General features: G+C 45.6%; 2 protein-coding genes across 2 annotated transcripts in view; both read left to right on the top strand.

Annotated features, from left to right (window-relative positions):
• The window catches only part of sspo (SCO-spondin), a 96,000-nt gene extending 92,074 nt beyond the window's left edge, over positions 1 to 3,926 (top strand). The window contains exons 108-113 of the mRNA XM_064331277.1: positions 391 to 608; positions 1,346 to 1,441; positions 2,238 to 2,298; positions 2,596 to 2,726; positions 3,054 to 3,204; positions 3,714 to 3,926. Of these exons, the coding sequence (XP_064187347.1) occupies positions 391 to 608; positions 1,346 to 1,441; positions 2,238 to 2,298; positions 2,596 to 2,726; positions 3,054 to 3,204; positions 3,714 to 3,736 (680 nt within the window). The 3' untranslated portion in view covers positions 3,737 to 3,926. The remainder of the gene's footprint in view (positions 1 to 390; positions 609 to 1,345; positions 1,442 to 2,237; positions 2,299 to 2,595; positions 2,727 to 3,053; positions 3,205 to 3,713) is intronic.
• A 2,527-nt stretch (positions 3,927 to 6,453) lies between these two features.
• Positions 6,454 to 22,238, top strand: part of kcnh2b (potassium voltage-gated channel, subfamily H (eag-related), member 2b) — a 145,374-nt gene continuing 129,589 nt past the window's right edge. The window contains exons 1-2 of the mRNA XM_064331271.1: positions 6,454 to 7,508; positions 15,218 to 15,448. Of these exons, the coding sequence (XP_064187341.1) occupies positions 7,433 to 7,508; positions 15,218 to 15,448 (307 nt within the window). The 5' untranslated portion in view covers positions 6,454 to 7,432. The remainder of the gene's footprint in view (positions 7,509 to 15,217; positions 15,449 to 22,238) is intronic.

Genomic DNA, 22,238 nt, shown 5'->3' with positions numbered 1-22,238 from the left:
AGTGCTCTAGAACGCAGTTGATTACAATTACGAGTATTTATTGTTACATCAGCATGAGAATGTTCAATTGGGAACGTTCTGATCACATACTTGTGATCTTACTCCTTCAAAGGTTAATTGTTCAGTTAAAGTTCCGCATAAGACCAGCATACCCTGCAGCTCTCTAGGACCAGGGTTGGCCAGCTCTGTAAAAGGGTATTAAGAATTCCTTGTGTCTAGTGCTTTCACATTATGGTGATGGAATACACTGCCGTAACTACATAACAATTAGAATAGTTCATTAATATTGGGCCATTTGCGTTTGAATCCATTGAAGAACTGAACTTACTGAAGTGTAAAAGTTGAGGAAATTAACGGTGAGCGTCTCCTGCTGCGTCTGCGTTGCGGCAGCGTGCCCCGCGGGGGAGCGCTGGTGGAGGGGAGGGTCGGAGGCCGCGCCCACCTGCGAGAGGAGCTGCAGGGAGATGTATCTGGCCACGCCCTTCAACTGCAGCGAGCGCGCACTCGAGCAGGGCTGCGTGTGCGAGGAGGGCCTCTACCGAAACTCGGCGGGGCGTTGCGTGATAGCTGCGCTTTGCGAGTGCTACGAGGAGGGGGCGTGGAGAGAGGTACGCACAGGGGCTGCTCCAACCCCCCTACCATCCCCATGACAACCCCCTACCATCCCCACCACTACCCCCCTACCATCCCCGCCACAACCCCCCTACTATCCCCACCACTACCCCCTACCATCCCCGCCACTACACCCCCTACCATCCCCACCACTACCCCCTACCATCCCCACCACTACCCCCCTACCATCCCCACCACTACCCCCTACCATCCCCATGACAACCCCCCTACCATGCCCACCACTACCCCCCTATCATCCCCACGACAACACCCCTACCATCCCCACCATTACTCCCTACCATCCCCACCACTTACCCCCTGCCATCCCCACCACTACCCCCTACCATTCCCACCACTACCCCCCCCCCCCCCCACCACTACCCACCTACCATCCCCACCACTACCCCCCTGCCATCCCCACCACTGCGTCTTCAGTCTTCTTAGATCTTTCCAGACTTTACTGCAGTCCTTGTTTCCAAAGGACTGTTATGGTTATTGTCAATGTTTAAATGCCTTTAAATTATGTTGATCAATAATGAATGAATCCATTCCTAACCATTACAGTTGACTCGCAATATCCATCAAAGCTAGACATTATGGGAATGCAAAATGACAGTTCATCAATACGAACACAATAAGAGATGATGTGAATTAGAGAACTGCTTTGCCATTATTGCTGGTGATAGTACTGTCTTATTTATTGAGCGTAACTGTACCCCACTTCCTCACATAGGCAGGGACGGAGTGGGAGGAGGGGTGCCAGTCCTGTCGCTGTCTGAATGGGCTGAAGCAGTGCCAGTCCGGGTGCCCACCTTTAGTGTGCGATGAGGTGAGTTTCTTGGAGGTGGGGGATGGGGGGGGATTGGAGGATTGGGCTTTCTGTAGGAATGCAACATTCATTCTTCAGGATCCTGGGCCCTCTCTCTCAGACTGCCTGTGACATACCTGTTACAGCTGTAGCATTGTGTATTCAATCTTTATAGCAGTCAGGCCCCTACTAGCTTGTTCAGACGAGTCACTTGTTCTGAATGCGGGTGAGCTGGGAGCGTACTGGTGCAGACTCTGGCGGGGTATCGCTCACTCTCCCGTCGAACAGGAGCTCGTTGTGGCCGGTTCGGCTGCACAAGCTGCACGTCGCTCTGGCGCAGCTGCTGCGCAGCATGAGTGCAGGCCTGCGCATTAAAAAGAAGGATGCCTGCACCCACGCAGAAATGGGTTGCCAATCCACATTCAAGAAGATACAAAAAATTGGGAACAAATGGTAATATGAAAAGTTTAAAAATGGCATGTACTCCCATTTCTCAATAACTATAAACATTATTACAGTTACTTTTAAGCCACAGTGGGGAAATGAGGTGTGTGTGAAGAGTGCCACAGCGTTTGGGACGTTTGGGATGCAGTCTCCGGTGCCCCCTGCTCCTTGGAGGGCCGGCTGTGCCCTTGGTCCTCAGCGGGATTCGCGCTCGGCACCGTGTCCGTGGCACTGAAGAATGCTGGGCCCCAATGTCAGCTGCGTCCTCCAGAGAGATGATTCATTCAGAAATCTATTTTGAGGAGAGCAGGGTTCGCCACGGCGCGGTCCGTCAGAATGACATGCTCTGCCTTCTGCTCTCTCCTCCGCTCAGGGTGAAGTTAAAGTGGAGGAGGCAGGAAGCTGCTGTCCGGTCTGCAGGAAGGAGTTCCCAGGTGAGAGGTCGGACCGGGGAGCGGCTGGGCTCGGTTCTGCCGCGCGGCTATCTGAGCTGCGCTTGTGCGTGGGAAAGTTGTCAGCGGCTGTTGAACCGGGCTCTCTGTGCGGATTGACTCACCAGTGATTCTGCTGGAGCCCTCCGCATTTACAGTCATTAGTTCCCACTTTCATTCACGAATCTCACATTTCCAACCGTCTGTTTCACTTTCTCACCCCCCCCCACCACCCCTCATCTCCCTATTTTCATTCCGCCCTCTCTCTCATTTTCCTTTCATGTCTGCTGTCCTTCCCAGGGGAGCCTGTGGCTGAGTGCCGGCGCTACACGGAGGTCAGGAACATCACTAAGGGAGACTGTCGTCTTGACAACGTGGAAGTCAGCTACTGCAGAGGGCGCTGTTTGTCTAGAACCAACGTCATCTTGGAGGTCTGTTAATAACGTGTATTTCTTTGTTGATTATTCTCGGTCTTGGTTAGTTATGGGTAATTCTGGCCGATGCAGCACTCAAATGGTTGAGTTAATAGGAAAGCCACAATCTGCAGTGCAAACTCATCGACACAAGATTAGGTTCTCCTGTTCTCAATTTGCATTGTTCTGTTTTCTTTACTCTAATTTGTTAGTGAATTTGTCTGTGACTGATGACCCCACCTTTCAGGTCAGAAGGTGAAGTCGGTGAACTTTAGTCTGGACGCTGGTCCTCATGCTTGTTCCTGACCTCTGACCTCGCGCCTCTCTGTTTGCCTGCGTCTCCAGGAGCCCTACCTGCTGGCCATGTGCGACTGCTGCAGCTACAGGCTGGACCCGCACAGCCCCGTGCGCTTCCTCAGCCTGCAGTGTGACAGCGGCGAGACCGAGCCCGTGGTCCTTCCCATCATACACAGCTGCGAGTGCACCAGCTGTCAGGGTGGGTTCCCGCGCGCCTCGCCCCGCCACGCCACCCTGCCCGGGTCACCGTCTCCTCCTGACCCTGCGATCGCATTCTCGCCGTCACATTCACGCTGGACATCTGGCTTGGATTATGTAGCCGTCGATTAGCGTGTGGTCCCATTTTAATTACGCACAGTCTGTCCATTAATCGCTTAATTAGCTTCTCATTTCTAAATCAAAACCAATTATGTTTCATTCTGTAATTTGCATGGTGGATTACGTGGTCCAAATACAGACGTGCATCATGCTATTCGCTTACTGACTGTGCCCGTAAAGCAGGCAGTTTAGCATTAGCACAGTTACCACCCAGTGCTGCCGACCACCTATTTACACAACATCTGCAGCACTGCCACCCTTGAAGTTGAGGACTATTCAAATTTGGCTACAAGCTAACAAAAGCTTTCCTGCTTTAGCTGTTGCTCTCAATATTCTGTAAATATATGAACTATCTATGGTACATTATAGCACACATGTTTTGTGTTACAGGAGGAGACCTATCCAGGCGCTGACCATGCTCAAAAGGAAGGACAGACAGCCCTGGACAGACGGACATAGTCGCTCTGTTAAAATCGTGTTGTAGACCGTAGTCATTATATGACTGAAATCCCATTTATAGAGTGCCTTATGATACTCAGAGATTCATATTATTCTGTACAGCTTTTATATCATTTCCAATAAAATTGGAGCATACCCCACGCACAGGGCTTGTGTTTTTATGTTCAAGGTTCATATGTGTGTTTGTGTTTTGTTGGGTTGAGTTAGATTTGAGGAGCTTGGTCCTTTTCACAGTAAACTGCAGAAGTGGATTGTCTTGGTGAGCAGAATTGTCTGCTGATCTTAATTATGTCTCAGCCCTTGTGTAATTGAGGTCATTATTTGAATAGGAATTTCCCTCAATTGATTCAGGTGTAAAATACGTTTTTAATCGTAGTAGTGATTAAAGCCTGGAGGACCACAGGCGTAGATGACCAGAACTGATGGCCCCTGAAATGCAGCTTTATTCTTTTTCTAATTGAAACCTCTTTGCTTCAGAGATTCCAGAAAGTAAGAATGAAACATTTTAACTATGCATCAAAAAATGGGGTCCTGAAACGGTGAGTCATGCTAAAACAAGAATGACACTGGGGGCCTGGGAAGAATCGTTCAAGTCAGGGAAGCTGAAAGATTTGGGCATAAAAAGAAGTTAAAAAGAAGACTTGTGCTAACCACATCTTGCCGGTCTGAAAAATGCGCTGCATTTCCCTTTAGATCTCCACAGAGACACATTCTACTGGCTTACTATCGGTCCATAGTACGCAATGTGGATAACAGAGGATCAGTGATAACCAAATGCTACCTTCAGTGCTTCAGTACACATTGAGGATATCACACTGAGAACTGGCATCAGTCCTCAGTACATACTATGAATGCAGATGGATCATTGATTACTCAGGTCTGGTGTTTCCTGAGGAGCAGAGGGGCGGACAGTGAGTGTATCCCTCACAGGGCCCTGTCAATCAAAAGAGGGTTCCAATACGGGTGTGGTGGGACCTTTCAGTGCACTGAACCATGCTATTGGATCTGTATCTACTTTTAAGAGATTGGATTTGCCAAGAGATGAACAGCTCTCAGATGAATAGGAACTAATGATTTCTGGTCTCTAGCACACAGTCTGTAAATTGTAGCTTCCATCACTGACCTAGCCGAATAAGAATGAAAGTGCTCCTAAAACGTGTGGACTCCGTAATCCCCAGATGCCAAATACTGCGTCACTTCCTGTTAAAAGTCCTAGTGTGCTTTACTTCTGTGACACTGATGCTTGGATTAAGTCTACTCCCCTCTTATCCACACCCTTCTTGCTGTCCTTTGAGGGTGTGACTAGATGGCAGCTTGGAGTGTCAAAAAAGGATTGCTTTAATCAAATACCACAGTAGAGTTGCAGCCCCACCCCAGGGTCCTAGCAACAGCTCCTCCAGCACCATGGACAGAGCCCATGCACCCCCCTACTGAACAGCTGGGTCACTGCTCCCCGTGTGGACCACAGTGCTGACCTAAGGAAGATGGCTGCTCATTACTGGAGCATCCATTTTTCCCCTATTTTTTTGGCAGCAGATACAGGCTATGCACGGTCCACTGACGACAAGTGTTCATTAATAACAGGTTATACAGGTACTGCTAGTCCAGTGGCCTTTGCATCCCTAGGCGAATCCTGTTAGAGGCACCACACTAAAGGGAGGAATGACATAACCCTCACAGAGCAGTATGAAGCCCACAGATAGCAGCATACAGACCGTGTCAGCAGAAATGAACAAGATTCCTCCATCCATATACTGGTGACATGGATGTACCACACCAGTGAGACACTGCACAGCACGGACGAGTTTGGTTCCTAAAAATGATTACATTCATTAGAAATTTGACCTTATGGTCTTTATAATAAAAATGTAAAAATACATGTATTAGGTCTTAGTTCAAATATTCATGTCAAATGGAATTATTTATTACTAGTAATAATAATAATAATAATTATTATTATTATTGCTATTATTATTGTGGTTGTTATTATTAGGCGTATATGGTAACTTGAATGAAACCAGAGAACATCAAAGGATAAGGATCAGATAGGTAATACCTCCTTGACAGACGACGACGGTCGCGGGGGTAAACGGTGATATCTTACACGGACGCCGCTTCCCAGACCTGTATCTGCGATTTTGACTAGATAAGGAAACTGCGTGTGAAGCAGTTTAGTAGCTACGCCACCCCGTGGAGTTCAGAGGATTCCCCATTTCATTCACAAAGGCGGAGAATGCTTATTATAGTGACGTATTTATCAAAACGAAGGATTACATACAGTTTGAGGTAAAGTCTACAACGGTGTATGGAAAATATAGAAGTAGCACTAGAATCTATAATAAAACACAGATAATACAATATCGGGGTTACAGCAGTGGTTCAAAGCTATTGTCTATCTCCCAGTGACGACAGGGGAACTCCGCATTCATGCTCTTGCATACGCAGTGACGTAGATGGCACCGTCTGGAAGACCCATACAGTAGGCAAATGAAGGTGAAAGGTGTTCTCCCATAAACCCACAAAAACCACGCACGCCCGCAATATTTTTAAAGATGTCTAGTTTTTTTATATACACGCCAATTTCAGGAAAACTTTTTTTAATGAGGTTAGCCTATTCGTTTGTTTACAATTCCCTCATAAATTATTAATGAGCTTCATACAGACATTAGCACAGAGCAGAGTAGCCTGCACGTTTTCTGTTCGAAAGGCTCGCGCCTGGTGTCACGCCTGTAGCACCTGCAAATGCAAATCAGGATGCACCTGTGTGACCATGTCAACGCTGCACATTCTATCTTCTTTTGCATTTGATTCAAATACCTATCATCTTTCTTCCTTACGTTAATTTTAACAATGGTTTGGATTTTTGCTGAAGAACACAAAGGGGAATTACCTTCTGAAACTGGGGAAGATTGCGCATTGTAATTACGAAGACTACCCGAAATGAAATGTCACGTCAATTACGTGATGAACTCTACAATTTTGTAACGAATTAAAGCTTCTTTTAGGAGCCACTCGTCGTTACGCAAAGGGTTAAAGAGGTGCAGCAGTCGGTACCGGTGAGCTGAGATCATCTGGGTAGAGCGCGGAGAGCACTGGGGAGAGACGAGACTTTCCAGTACGGCTGCATCTCCCCACAGCAGCGCATAACGCTGCCGTTGCTTTCCCTATTCCGACTGGGTGTACCGCGCGCAAGCAGGAGCAAGGAGGCGGTGGGACAAAGACAATCAGCAGAAGAATGGCAAAGAGATTGCACCTAGGCAGGCCGCTTGCCTCCACTTCCCCGGACTTCCCCCTTACAAACGTCACGAAGTAACGTCGTGTCCGCCGTTAAACGAAGGAACGGATCTTTCTTTAAATTCACCATAGAAAAGGACGTAAACAAACACGCGCCGCTCCCTATCCTGGAAACTGGAAACTGTCTCTCGATCCCTCTGACCCTCGACTAAGTGGGGCTCAGTTACAAGGCGCTCGTCATCCTCAATTTTCCTGGTCTGTTCATCACACTGTGCAAGTTTCGAAGTGGGTGCTCTAGTCGTGGATTACTGTATATGACCCATATGAGGAGGGCGCAGTGGCCCTTGGCGTGGTGCTCCGTGTAGAGGACAGCTTGGCTTCTGAAAGTCTCCAAACTACGTGGAGTGTAAGCCAGGATGCCGGTCCGAAGGGGGCACGTGGCACCGCAGAACACTTTCCTGGACACCATCATCCGGAAATTCGAGGGCCAGAGTAAGATTACATATTAATTTCAAATATATTTCATTACGCTAGGAATTTTTTTTTAGTATGTAATTATCTTCACACCTCTTTCTATCATACACATTTTCCTTACATGTGGTTTGTGTACTATGAATAGGATATAACGAGCATTATTTAAATGGTTATTAAGTCAGGTTCGTACATTTTTTAAGTTCATTAAAAAATCGAAATCATAGTTAGTGAAGGGGACGAAAATTCGAAGCCTTAAAAAGTCCTGCAACATTAATATTTCTGCATTTTATCCTATCATTTAATAGAACCTATTGTGTTTAAGCAATGATTAGGCTACTGACGAATTTTTTGTAGGTATATATGTCCTACCGGAAGGCAGGTGCGTGTTGTCCATGTGCTTACGTGTGTGCGCGCGTGCAAACGATTGTGTTTTTGGGGGTGCCGCAGAAAAATTTGGCGGTCAGGGTTGGAAAGTGATTGTCTCCACTAAACTACATCCGTCACTGTGGAAATATATTATCCATTCATATATTTTTCTAAAATGATATTTGGACCCCCGTTGATTTTGTACTAACTGTATTTAATAGAGCATGTCCGGAAAAGAGTCTCTAGGGGAACAAAAATGGTAGCTTCAGCTTAGTATGAGTAAGCGAACAATTAAAAGAAGAAGAAAAAAAAACGTGTTATCCACAGCTCAGGAGCGCGTACGGCAAGCGCCTGTGTTGTGTTCCTAGTTGTGGCTAAGCGAAAGCTGAACCTGCACATCGGGGACGCAGATACAGGAACAACATTGCACTCGACGCAAAGCTATCCCATATAAACTAATTACGTACGAGGAAAACAATACATGTCGTGTGCCATGACGACATTTTTGTCGTAGTAATGTAACTGCATTTCAATAGTTGCTATAGCGAATTGATTCCATGAGACACACAGGAAATATACAGATAGCCTACATGTAGAGAAAGGTCCTACAAAGTTGAAAATTTGTTTCTAAGTGACAATGATCGATATCCATGTGAATTAAACCAGATGTGAGCTACTTTAGACAATTCAAGTAGGCTACCTGATACAAATACCTGATAGGCTACGCAGTGTTTATAAGTTATTATTCCCCTCAACACAAATAATTAATTAATGTGTGATGTCCAGACATATTTTTAGGTTGGTTGTTGAAAACCCGACGCTAATTGGAGACATCATGATTACAGATTCAATACACTGCCGTTGACGTATGCACACAATACATGAAAAGAATCAGACGAAAGGGATTTTCAGTTCGTACTGTGGTTTGTAGTTGGCCTTTAAATTTAATTACTAAAACTGTAAAACAATCACGCATAGTCAAATCATGTTCAGTTTCAGATGAAATTGGAATGAAAATGTATTCAATCAAAATGTCTTGTTTGTACATAGTGTATATTTTAATATCAATATAAAACGCGGCTGCATAAAGATTATGTCCATCTTGCTCGATACAACGCTTCTGACCACTAAAAATCAACGGTAGCCTTTTTATTCCTGCTTTTTTATTACACAACACAAATGTGGCTGAAAGTGCAGTGGCATATAAATAGTTTGAAGGAAATATTTTTTCAGTTACATCTTGCCTTGTCTAAAAAGCTTCAAGCACCCCAGAAAGGAGACTCAAGCGAAGTGTCAGTACTGTAAAGCACACCTTTACTAAAAACATGAGATGGACACAATATCTGGCACCTTGGGATTACTGAATGCACTTACAGTCGGAGGTTTTTCATCCATGTACTGTCAGGTCGGTGATGTAAACGTCAAATTACCGACTGTGGGCTATAAACTTGAAACCGAATCTAGGCACTTAATAGGGTCTTGCCAAATTAACCTGGACCTCAAAACAAATAGTATAGAGAACAATACATGGTATGATATGACAAAGAAAGGATTGGAGACTCACACATCAGACTCATCCTCACTCGTTTGCAGTTGGTGGAAACTGTAGAAATAGGCTTTTCATTTGGGGTGTTGGCTTAATGCACAATAGCTGACATTTGCTAGAACGAATATGAATATGCAGGCTATTCAGTCATTCAAGTCTCTGAAAATCAAAATTTTAATGAACAAATGAGCCCACAAGATACTACTGCCCTTTATGGATTTTTAATACTTAGAATCCATGTTTTTTTTAAAAACACAGCATCGGCCATTTCCCTTCTACAAAGGAGCAAATAACAAAGTGAGTATTTTTTAAAATGACAATGTAACTATATTTGTTATAATGAATGTCAGCATTCAGGACAATTAATGTTATGTTCACTTGTTTATTATGGAGTGAACGTTTTCACAATAACAGTAATATGGAGAATTTTCTCAGTTTTTTCTCTTTATTTGACAGGAACCAGCTTGCAATACTGGCATTTTATATTCTGTGTGAGACGCGTGATCAGAATGTAATTTGATCTGATATGTTCTCCAAGAAAAGGTTTTGGTACAAATTGAGAACAAACTCTCAAAAGAAAAGCAACCCTCGGAATAGACACAATTAATTTCAGTACAGTAATGCTTTTGGCTCAATTAAAAAGACAAAAATGTCTCTTGGGGTTATATTTCCAGTCTTCCTCAAACAAAAAAATCCAGTCATTCTTTATTGCCAGTATTGAGTATATCCCTGTAGATATGATACAGTCATGCCTGGATGGCCTCTTTTTCTAACTGTAAGATGGGGCCAGACAGAAGAACAGTGTTGGTTCATTGTGCTGGCAGTATGAAAGTATCTGACTCGGTGAGCAATTGTAATCCTTTCGGCTGTAGATATACCTTGTTCAGTTGTTCATAGGGGCTTATCAGAAATCCCGGTTTCCTCTTAACTGAGATATTTGTTGCTGCTTCTCCCTTGTCTGGGGAGCACACACCCTCCAATTAAATGCATATAAAGTGTGGACTGGAGAGGATACTAAGCATGCGCACAAACATACCATCACCTGGGCAACTTGAGTAGCTCATCGTGCTGCTCCCTAGTGATCTGACTTCAGATACAGCTGACTCGGTCCTCTCTGTCTGTATCAAAGCAGGATCCGATTATGATATGAATTCTAACCGACCTTCTTCAATGTGCCCTATCTCTGCTTCGCTGAGTTGGGCCTGGAGCAGTTTCCTTAAAGAGACCCTGAACGCTACTTCTTTATTAGTAATGTTAACAATGCCTAATGAAAATGTAACTTAGTCAGCACAGTTCTGCACTATGGATGGTGCTGAGAAGAGCTGCATATATGTGATTATATTGGTTGTTCAATTGGTTGTCTGGAGAGCATTTGCATTACATGTTACATATGAAACGGTCTAATTAGGAACCACGCAATGCTTAGAATTTAATGCGAGCAATGGCTGCTGAGTAGGGGGGGTCAATGCAGAAATGTAGCTACCTCTCGTCTCATTCAAACCTCTCCACCTGTTCTTTCTCTTTGTGATGTGTCCATTCACTTGGCTTCATGTACTTGCAGGAAATGTCTCTGTTAAGCAGTTCTAGTTGGATGGAAGTTTTCATTATAGCCAACCACTTTTAATCAGCCTGGTCTTTTTCTCATTAATATTCATCAGAAGAGGCAGCGGGAGATGTGCTACAATTGCTTTTGGGGCCAAGCTCCCTCACAGTGGTTTGCACCTCAACAACTTTGATGGCATTTTCATTAATTTTTATACTGAATCATAATAAGTGACATTTGATATTGCAATGCATTCTTTGTCACAGACACTGACTTGCTTCTAGAATGAGGCGCTACAGAGTTCCAGAGTTCTGGATGGGAGCTGGACATTGTTTGGTTAGTCCAGCCAATCGCTTTAGGGGACAGGATGAGGGCTAAGGCCAAGAGCTGACTTGTGATCACTTTGTTTGCAAGGAGCCAATGCATTCCCTGGCAACCTGCTAAATGATCAGATCCTTAATTTCTGAGCACTGTTCTCTTCCAACTGCATTTTAAAGAGCTGTATCAAGCTACAGTGGCTCTTTGGGGGCAACGCGCAGCTTCAGAATGTTGTTGCCTGCTTTTGTCAAAACAATTAATGCAAATTAGCATGGCAGATGTTACCCCCCGCTGCAGTTCCGTATTGAGCGGGAGGGTTTGAGAAGAGGGCTGTGTGGATGGCCACCCACCGAGACCTCTCCCACAGGTCCTCCTTTATATTCCATGCATTAAGGGCGCCCGAAATGAGAAAGCCGGGACGGTCGCGGGGAATTGCCGGCTAGCGAGCGGAGGCCAATCTCTGGAGTCTTCAGCTTCGGTTTGGGAGAGCGGCGGCTGAGCTAAACCAATGAGTGAGACGCCATTGGCATTCCTGCGGTGGCGGTGTGGAGGGCCGCGTGAGAGGGCCGTGGCCCCCGCGTGTCAGGCTGGGCCCGTGCTAGCTTCCCGGCCTCGGCGAACGAGCTGACGGAGCCGCTGTGAGCAGTCACGAACGACGCCCGTGCCCTACTTCCACCGGTCCGTTCGAGGGCTCTGGGCTCTGTCGTGTGAGCGCACATTTAGGCGAGGAGGATTCGACGGACGCCCACCGACTCCTAAAGAGGCGGGAACCACAAGGAAGGGACGCGCGACGTGAAGCAGTCAGCCAGAGTTTTATTTATTTATGCATTCATGGGAATACTGAGTGCAGTTTTCCTTCCAACAAGCACTGCTGTCTGTGCTAATCTGTTTCTTTTCATGTAAACCTTGTTCAGGAGGCTCATTAAAAATGGTAGATAAGGATGGGTGCATTACTGTCTTATCTTTGTTGCTAATGGCCAGAGACAAATGGAAAAAATACCTAAATCTTTCCCCCAGTAAGTCAGCAGTGCATAACAGACTCAACCGGCATTTAAAATTGGTTTGAGTTGCATTATGAAGCAATTTGACATACAGAGAATATATTTGAGGTATTTCGTATTATTAACTTTTTTTTTTTCCAATTTAATGTTGTAGGCTATTTTCCTGCATGTTTATTGGTGTTACTGTTATCACCATATTTGCATAATTATTTCTCTGTAGAACGGATCTGGAAATCACAAAGTGTACTCTCTGGTTCTCCACTGTGGAGTATGCAGCGTTATTATCTGACAGCTTGTTTTTGGGGCCTGCCTGCCCATAAGTCAACTTGGCTTATGTTTTTTTTGGCTTATGAATTTATTTCCTTTGATCGAGGACGAAATGTGCCTTTAAATTAAAGACATAAGACCAATGGGTCTATTTGCCATATAAGCAAGCACCCTCCCTTTTCATCACCTGGTCTACTGTGTATTTTCATTATTAGTAGTTTATTGCTGCCACAACAACACATCTGGTTTATGGCAAAACGTAATGTAGCGCGCAACTAATTTATGAAGGGGAGCGATTCTGCCTAGCTTTGTGTCAACTAAGAGAAATGACAGCAGTGGTGTTTCATGCATATCCAAGTACTTCTGCTACAGTATTGTTTTGTGCCTTTGGCAAGGCTTTTGCCTTGAATGTGTAGAAATATAATATATTTAGCAAGAATACCCTGTTCACATAAAAATGTCAGCATTTATGTTTCAGAGGTCTCTACACACATTTCCTCTGACTGCACAGTTATATTTTATTTATCTGTTAATGCTAACGATTGGCATAATAGAAATTTCTGCCGACTGGTTTGTTTCAAGATGAATCCTCCATGATTATACCAAGAAGTGTGCTTATCTTTATTTGCTTTACAGTCAAAATGTTTATTAAACGAGGGAATATACATCCTTCAAAGGGGAATGCCTTTTTTTACGCTACAAGTTGTACAAGACTGCATGTTGTAAAGGTGGGTGAGGTAACGTGATTTGGTTTGGTCTCTGTGTGTCTGAGGTTCTGTTGTGTGTGTGGTGTCTCTTTGTTCCTCAGTCAGGAACAGCTGGTGTCTGAGGACCCTGGGGGGTGGAGGCGGGAGCGGGGGCGGGGGCGGGGGTGGAGGTGAAGGCGGGGGCGAGCAGGGGAGGGAAGGGGGGGGAGGTGGTTGTTTTTGTTATAAGCAATGGGCCAGGTGCTCTGGGTATTGATGATGAGAGTAGCAGACACACTGACCCTCTCCTGGGTATCACAGCTTCAGAGTCTGCATGTCTCTGCATTTTGTTCTCTGCTCCATAACAGGTTCAGAAACAGCATTACCTTCTCATTCACGTTCATGTGAAATGAGCCACATTTCCAAAAAGAGTGCAGGAGAAACTGTGTGATGCTCATGTATCTGTAGTGGCTTAATCAGCCACTGATGCTAAGCTAAACTTTAATTCATCACAAATGGTACCTATTCTTACAAATTATTTATTTCCACTGGTGGATATTAGCTGTAATTAGCCTAATTTGTAGCAAACTGGTTAAACAGTTGATAGTTCCGCTGCGTGAAGCTGAATTAACAGTGGCTTTACTTAAATGACATAAGAACGTGAGTGCAGCTGCACACCAAGACACCTGTGGGGGAAACAGGGGACAGGTGCTCCATTTTGAAGAGTCAAAACCTGTTGCACACACGCTCACACAAGTCATCAAACAATTTTTAATGAGTGAAATCATTTATATGCAGAGCCACTTTTCCTTCACAGTTTAGTCCTTGAAGGAGATTTATTTCTGACAGGCTCTGTAAGAATTTCCAAATATGGGATGGAAATTGTAAACGTTTCACATTGTGAAATGTTTAAGAGTTGTCTACAATAGCAGCTCTTAAAATTGCACTTTGAAAGTATATTTTTGCCTATTATTTACCGAGTAGCCCTTCGAGTGATGAAGGTTTGAGCTTCATAACCTTACTCTCTGTACTGCTTTTTCACATCAGTATTGTTTCTTATCTTTTCTCATTTGAGACATACCTGTCAAAAATAGACATACCCCCGCAGCAGTTTCCACCTGCTTTGTGGGAATATACCGGGCCAGTGTAAGAGAACTTTTAGTCAAGAAAAGCAAGGCCCCTGTGCATAGAGAATGAGGGAATTTTTTGACTTGGCGGTGGATAGACATGCTCAGCTTGTTGCATTTTCCCATCACTCCTCACAGAGTAACAAACGCCGCAGTCTGAGAAGCGGAACGGTACATCTGAGTGGGAGGGTGGGTTTTGGGTATGCAGTAGCGAGGGAGTCTATCATGGGCTTTAGGGTACAGTAAGTCCTGCCTATGCTTGGAAGCTTCTCTCATTTCCCCCCAAATGTATCAGTGCCTGTGACCGTGCGGAACAGATGGGGAACCACAGGATCCTGCGGAAGTGCGGATCCAAGGCTGTGCTGCTCTGCAGCTCGTGCCCCATGACATGGCTGAGCATTTAGCGTTTCATCTCACTTTAGCGCTAGAAGAGAGCACTGAGCTCTTAATGTTTCATATTTAGACTTATTGTAATTGTATGCAGATATTTTTTGAAATGGTCTCTATTAGTGTGCAGGCTGATGGGTAATAAATGAAAGATGGGAGAGAATTAAGAGTCTATTAAGAAGTTGAATTTAAGCATAACTGCTACTGTGTGTCTTCTGTATATGCCTGGTCTGTTGATGTCAGTGTTTGAACTAATGTGCAAATGTGCTCATACAGGGCATTTTAAAGTAGGAAAGGGTCATTTGAAACTGTCACTATTGGCTAATGCTTTTCAAAGCAAGTGGTGCGAGGAGCAAAACGCTTTCGAAAAGTGTCCATTGCAGCTGTTAGCCACATGAATGGCAGGGAGGGAGGGAGGGCTTCAGGCCAATGGCCACTGATGTATCCGCTGTGTACTGCTTCCCCCCCCCCCCCCCCCATCCCCAGGTCGCAAGTTTGTCATAGCCAACGCACGCGTGGAGAACTGCGCCATCATCTTCTGCAATGACGGCTTCTGCGGCATGTGCGGCTACACGCGTGCCGAGATCATGCAGAAGCCCTGCACCTGCAACTTCCTGTACGGCCCGCACACCAAGAGGCTGGCCATCGCGCAGATGGCGCAGGCACTCCTGGGCTCGGAGGAGCGGAAAGTGGAGATCTCCCTCTACAGGAAGGACGGTAGGACTGCAGTCTGATTCAATGCCGCGAGGCATTTTCGTCACGTTGGCCAGCTGCTTTTAATTGGTTTAAAGTTTAAGCTTTGTGCTTTATGCTGGGTATGGTGTGAGTAACAAGCTATATTTTCTGTGTTTATATGGTTGTACTGACGCACTGCATTGTAAACCTACATTGATTTTTAGTCTCTTCTTTGTCGAAAAAACAGCAGAATCATTTTTAGTTTTTGCTTCTCAGTTTCAGGCCAGAGACTGTTGCACGTGTTCTGTAATAGTCATTTACTGTACGATCATTATGCTAGAATTTAAAATAATATTGTATCCACATTTTGTTCAAAAGAAATTTGTCACCAAATATATATTATTTCCGTCATGATGTGCAGTATACTGTGGACTAGATTACTTTGCAGATTGCTAATAATATTAAATTAAATTGCTCTGTTATCTTTTAATCTCATAATTTGACACACCAGTTTAATAATGAGGAGTCCTAGAAATTAGGTAGCTAATTTGCTAATTTCATTCCAATACCTTGCTAGTAACTCAGTTATATTATGGTGTCTAGCTTGCTAGCTGCATGTATGGGATATTAACTCCTTCAAAAACTGAAGCAAAAACAGACCATTTTGTATAGTTGTTTAACTTTGTTGTAACAGTTGTAAAAAAAAAAAAAGAAAATGTTATTGAGACAATGAAAGCTTTGTCAGTGACTTAAAAGAAATACAACAGAAGTTTCTCACAAAAAAGCAAGTTTAATGTAGCATTCATTAAGTGGCGCACATAAAAATGAGATAGTGGTATCTCTTCCTAAATACGAAATCTTGGTCCATTAAAAAATCAATGTTTAGATTTTTGAGCTTGATGCGTCAATTGATCAATTTATTTGTCCCAGCTCCACTCAGTTTAGAAAGGACATTACCCAGGAAACAGAGGATGAAAGATTTTCCCTGCAGACTTTTTACATCCGGCTTTCTGGCGGTTTCGCATTTCGCTGAATCACTCTGGTAATGGAATGCAAATTTCAGCGTCGCTTTGTTTTCCGAGCCCGAAGAGGGGATGTTTGCTCGAGGTTTTCTACCTGCAGAGTTTTTGTCAGAGGGTGATGAAAGGTTCATCTTCCTTCTGCCTGCAGTTAAACGGAAATCCACGGAAAAGAAATGGCGGCAGACGTTTGCTGTTGAATGACACTTCACACTGCCTATGTGCCACTACACACACGCTGCCATGTTTTGTTGTGTTTCAACCAGTTAGGGGTTTCTATGGTTTAAACTGAGTTAAAATCAGTTTTTTTAATCAGATGTGTATGGATTTCCCTTGCCTTAAAGAAATGGCGGCAGTCGTTTGCCGTCAAATGACACTTCACACTGCCTATGTGTCACTACACACACGCTGCCATGTTGTGTTGTGTTTCAACCAGTTAGGGGTTTCTACGGTTTAAACTGAGTTATCAGTTTTTTTAATCAGATGCGTATGGATTTCCCTTGCCTTATAGAGAGCAATCAAACAGACGTGATATACTGCAGAGAGGTTTATTGACTCGAGCTCCCACGTATGTTTATTTGGTGTGTATTTGTGTCTGGGCACTACGTATGGTAATGCCTGGCAGCAGCTGTGAGGAGATGACTCATGGATGCCTGCCTCAGAGATGGAAGGTGAGGTGTTAACCGCACCTCTGCGTGCCCTCCCCCCCCTTCCCGTTCTCCCATTACTGCTGGGGCACACTGAGAGACCCAACACACGTGACGGCGGGGAATAGTGCCGGCATTCGCGTTTACAGTAAACCGCCATCGTCAGACCGATGACGTGGCGGTCACCCGACACAGGATGCCGTTTTGGCAGAGGGGCTCTCTGAGAGATACGTTAAGCGACCGAGCCAATCTGTCGCCGTTGTTAATGTCACCGAGTTCCCGCCTTCAGGGCGCCCACCTGTCCGTCCCCCGCGGCCCATCCCCCTCCCTGCCCATCTGATCCCTTCCGACTCGTCGTTGCTGCTCTTGTCCGCGCCGGCGACCGGGTCCGTTTCCCATCTGCTCACATTAGCGACGGGCCCAGTTCTCCCAGCAGCCCTCGCCGTTCGGAGCTCTGGTGGCTTCGGCGATATCCGCCAGTCAGATGGTCTAGGTCCCAGTTCAGGTCACGCGTGCGAATTTGAGGCTCCCATTTGTCATAGACAGGAAGGAAGGAATCTAATTTCTCAGTCCAGTGCAGAAGGTACTGTACGAGGACCAGAGAAGGGGCAGCATCGCCCAGGCAGTCCTTGTCCTCCCTTCCGCACTGCCGTCTGGCCCCCCTGAACGGCGCGATGGCGTCATTCATCTGCCGTGCCTGTAAACCGCTAGCCTTCAGAGTGATGAATAGGCCCCCCTCCCCATCAGTCGCCCGTCGCCGGTCCTGCTGCCGCTTAATCAGTCATTCTGAAATGTAAACTCCTCGGTGCTGTGAGCCCAGCCCTGGCACGCTGTGCATTATGCACGACCCGGGGACCTGCCCAGGTTTGTGCCCGTAGCGCCAGGGCGGGGCACGCTCTCCGCACGCAGCCACGCCAGGGATTCGGCCCTGCACACCGGCGTCCAGGAGAGGAGCCGCAGTGGAGATTTGCGATGGGAAACCTGCGCCTCCAGTTGCAGCTGGGACCTTTAATGTAGAACCTGGGATTTCAACAGGGGGTCCACGGACCCCCGGGGGTTCTTGAAGGCTCTGTAGGGATTCCCTGGCCAGCCTTGATTTGCAATGCCTTTGAGCCTGGTTGGGGGGTCCCCTGACGTAGTCGATCAGGAGGACCTCCCGTCGACCCGAGCCAGCGGCGTGTAAATCACAGCTCAGCATTTCGGGAGCCACCCGTCCCGGGGATGGCTGCCAGATGAACCCAAAGCTCAGGTCTCGAGCGAGTCTGCAGTCTACCTGCGAAACCCCCCCCTTATCCGAGCTGATTTGTCACAAACAGCTGCCAGAGGCCTATAAATAATGCCATTCATTTCCTGCAGTACTTTTCTTACAGATACCATCTGCAACCAGGGCCTTTGTTTGCAGGGAGTGCACCTGGCACTCGAGTTTCCCTGACACTGCTGCTCGGTCGGGTCCGGGCACATGGGGGGTGAGCCCTCGGTGATCCCTGTCCTCGCACCTGATGATCTGATTGGAGGAAGCGGTCCTTTCACGAAGCCTTCCTCTGCCCCGGCCGCACATAGACACGGGCCATTAGGTCCGATCCATAGTTACTGATTTCGCCTCACGTGGTGAGGTGGTTTTTCCCATTGAAGCAAGATGGAACTTAATGGTAATGGTTCAGAAGATGGAAATCACAGAAGTGGCTGAAGGAACATTGGATGTGCTCTTCAGAGAATGACAATGGCTCAAGGGACAGGGAAGGTTTTATGAATGCGTTGATTCGGCTGCAGTAGCCTGCTGTGCTCAGTGCTGTTCAAGCAGATCCGGTGTGATACTGAATCTCAGGCATTGTACTGAGTACAGTCTCCTGTACTGGCGCAATGAGTAGGGGAGGATGGGTCAAACGCACACTAACCTTGGCAAATTAACAGAGAGGAGAAGCATTTGGTCTTCGTACCCTAACTGTGATTGTTGGAGTACATGGTGCCATTCTGGAGTTGTGAGGAGAATTTTTTCATTTGTCAACGTAGTTTCAATTCTTTCTATTTCCTGTTGGTGGCATTCTTTCCTCTCAATTTGGAATGGCCAACATTCTGTCACTACAACATTAACTGTCTCGGTTCAGTGCACTGGCCTGCAGTTGCGTCCAACGAAGTGCACACAGCTAGCCAGCACTGTGCAACCGTCTGCGTTTGAGGCCCGTACTGTACCACATGCACGGCTGGTGCAGGCAGACTACACGGTGAGGCAGGGCATATTCTTCAGCCGAATGTGGAAACGTACTGCCGTATGTAGGGGATTTGAAATATTTAACTGTGTCATGGATTTCTGGTTTAGGTGCAAGGTGGGTGGCTATAAAATTTGACACCTTTTTCCCCAGCTGTCTATAACCCGAGGTTAACTTTCAGCGACGTGGGGATGCTGCTCGCTCTCCCTTCCAGTGAACTGTCATACGTACAGCATGCCGCATGCTGCACTGATCCTGTCATTAGCACCGAAATCAGGCAGAATCATTGAGAGCAGCTGGGCTTTGCCACTCCCCGCTTAGAAACCGCAAACGACAGGCTGCTCCGGTGTGTCCTCCCTTGACCTCTGACCCTGAGACTCGGCATCATCCCCCAGAAGCAGGAAGAGGGGCGTGGGCACCAGTTACCGCGAGATAGAGACGCACGAGCAGATCCACCCTATCAGTGCCGGATCGGGGCTGCGTGTTAATTTGTGCATTACTGATTAAGTGTGTGGTTTTTTTTTCCCACACAGTTGACATCCAAATAATGGAGTCTGACAAGCTGTTCTCGCCCACTGCTGGAGACCCCTGGCTCATTAAACACTCAGTGTGCTGTGCAGGTCTCTGTGCTGAGCTCTTCCCTGTCATGTGAGGGGAAACTGCAAACAATGTAATGAGCTGATGTAACAGGCAAAGCAAGGGGGCTGTGGAACAAAGTGAAATGAGAGATTACTGACATCAGTGACTGTGGATCATGACTCTACATCCCCATCTGTTGGAAAATAACCCGATCTGCCCGATCAGATGTATAATGGCTGCTTTGTTTTTGTATGTAATCGTATATCCTCTCGTTTTGAATATGAAAATTATCTAGTCTTTATGTCACTATCGCCCGAATTAAGCCCCATTCTATCATAATGCTTAAATATACAGATGCTTAAACTTTAAATATACCCTTTTGAAGGTGTACATTTATTTAAATATATATATATATAGTTTAGCAGTGATTTAACTTGAAAATTAAATACAAAACATATAGTTTAGCAGTGATTTCACTCTGAAATATAAAGCTTTAAGCAAAGTTAAAACATGCATAACTTGTATCAGATACTCACAATACACATTACTTATTAAAAATTAATTTCACTGAACCAGCAGGTTCTTGAATGTGGATTCTTTCATGTGATTTCTTAGCTACATGAAATATACAGGAGCTACACAATGGGAAATATCCCAATAATACAGTGTAAATTTCCCAGTGTTCGCCATGGGCAACATTACAGAAACAATTTATCTAATAAACATTGTAATTTCCCAGTACACGGATATCTGAACAGTCATATAAATTTTTAAATCTCTTTAAACCATGTTAATGTCACATGACTGTTTATGGTCTTCATGAGATTTAGACTCCAAGTTGAACTGAGGACTGGACTGCAGGGTTTGTTTGCAGGGTTTGTGTTCTGCTGTGTGTTGCAATAAAGCTGATTGGAATTCAGGCAAAAGAACAAAAGAACAGGACAGCGCCATGTTTATTTGGACTCCACCTGCAAATAACACCGAAAGGCAGGGGACACTAATTGGCTTACTGAATTCTCTGTGAAACGTCTTTCGAATTGTCCTTTGTAAGGATGACAAGAATAGAAATGATTCTCAGGAAGAACTTGTGATTATCCAGTAATTGCTGCCCCTAAAGAACTGTGGGAAATTATGTTTTGGTCTGGTCTTGTGTGATTTTTTAAATGTTACACCAAGTCAACAAGCAGCGCTGGCTACTGATGACGTGGATGCTAATTGTGCTTTGCTGGCACTCAATCTTAGAATGATTGCATACCTATTTTGTGCCATGCATCATACTGTGTGTCAATGAATGTGCCAGGAGTCCAAACATTTATTAAATCATTTTGTAGATGGACTTTTCCTAGCAACAATTGGTAGACACATAGTAAACACAAGCTATCACGTTATTTCTTGAACTTATGTCCCCTCGTTTTTCTCACAGTTGAATTTAAAGGACATAATAATGTGATTAAGAGAACAAAGACATAAGCAATGCTTTTGTTTGTAGAGGATCAAATTCGGCACCCTGCCTGAGTTGCACTTCAGGAAACACGTTTTCTGTGACTGTGCTGACAGGACAGGCACCTGCTGCCCGAGTTCCGTTAATATTGAGCTGAACTGAGCATTACTGGGGAAGTGGCAGACGCTGGCTTCATTGCAGGGAAAATTTCCATTCCATTTTACAGGACATGGCATCCTCCTTTCTCCCATGGTTGATGAAATACTGATGAACTGTGCCTTGCTGCATTCGGGCCAGCGTTTCACTTTGTTTTACTTTTTAATCAAACTCGCCGAGTTCCCTGGTAAAAGCATTCCAGCCCCCCCTCGAAGGTACTGTAGCCGAATAGATAATACGCAGACAGTACCTGCTCCCACTCACATGTGTCTGCGTCACCACCAAAAGGGAGCTCTGCACCTGCATCCAGTTGCCATGGAACTGTAGCAACTGGCCAGTCCCCTTTGTGGAGGGGAGGGGAGGGGAGGGGAGGGGGACCAGATGATTGCTCATTTATTCTGGCTTTGCGCTTGTTAAATGAGAATTAGGGCTGTGCAATCTATTGCACTCCAGGCCATGTTTGACAATATTGAAAGGACTAGCCTTTGCTGTAGGGACACATGAAGGGTGTTTGTTTACTCTCCAGGCTCCTGTTCCCCAGCTGCACATTTTAATATCGTTGCCACTGATGCCCCTCGTGTATTGACCAGGCTGTCTGTTGACAGTGCCCATGTTTGCCTCCCTATTATTAGAGGCGCTTTATCTAAATGACATATTGATTTTGGTCTCGTGGAAACTGATCGACGCCGAAGCCTGATCTCTGTAAGCGCGATTCCCCGGAGCAGTCGCCCGCACCTGTTGCGGTTGTGTAAGGGGCAGATACAGGCTGGCCTTTTCGCTTGT

Source organism: Anguilla rostrata, chromosome 4 (assembly GCF_018555375.3).
Source record: "Anguilla rostrata isolate EN2019 chromosome 4, ASM1855537v3, whole genome shotgun sequence".
Classification (NCBI taxonomy): domain Eukaryota; kingdom Metazoa; phylum Chordata; class Actinopteri; order Anguilliformes; family Anguillidae; genus Anguilla; species Anguilla rostrata.
Note: the sequence above shows the minus strand (reverse complement) of the source record. Positions and strands in the feature narration are given on the sequence as shown.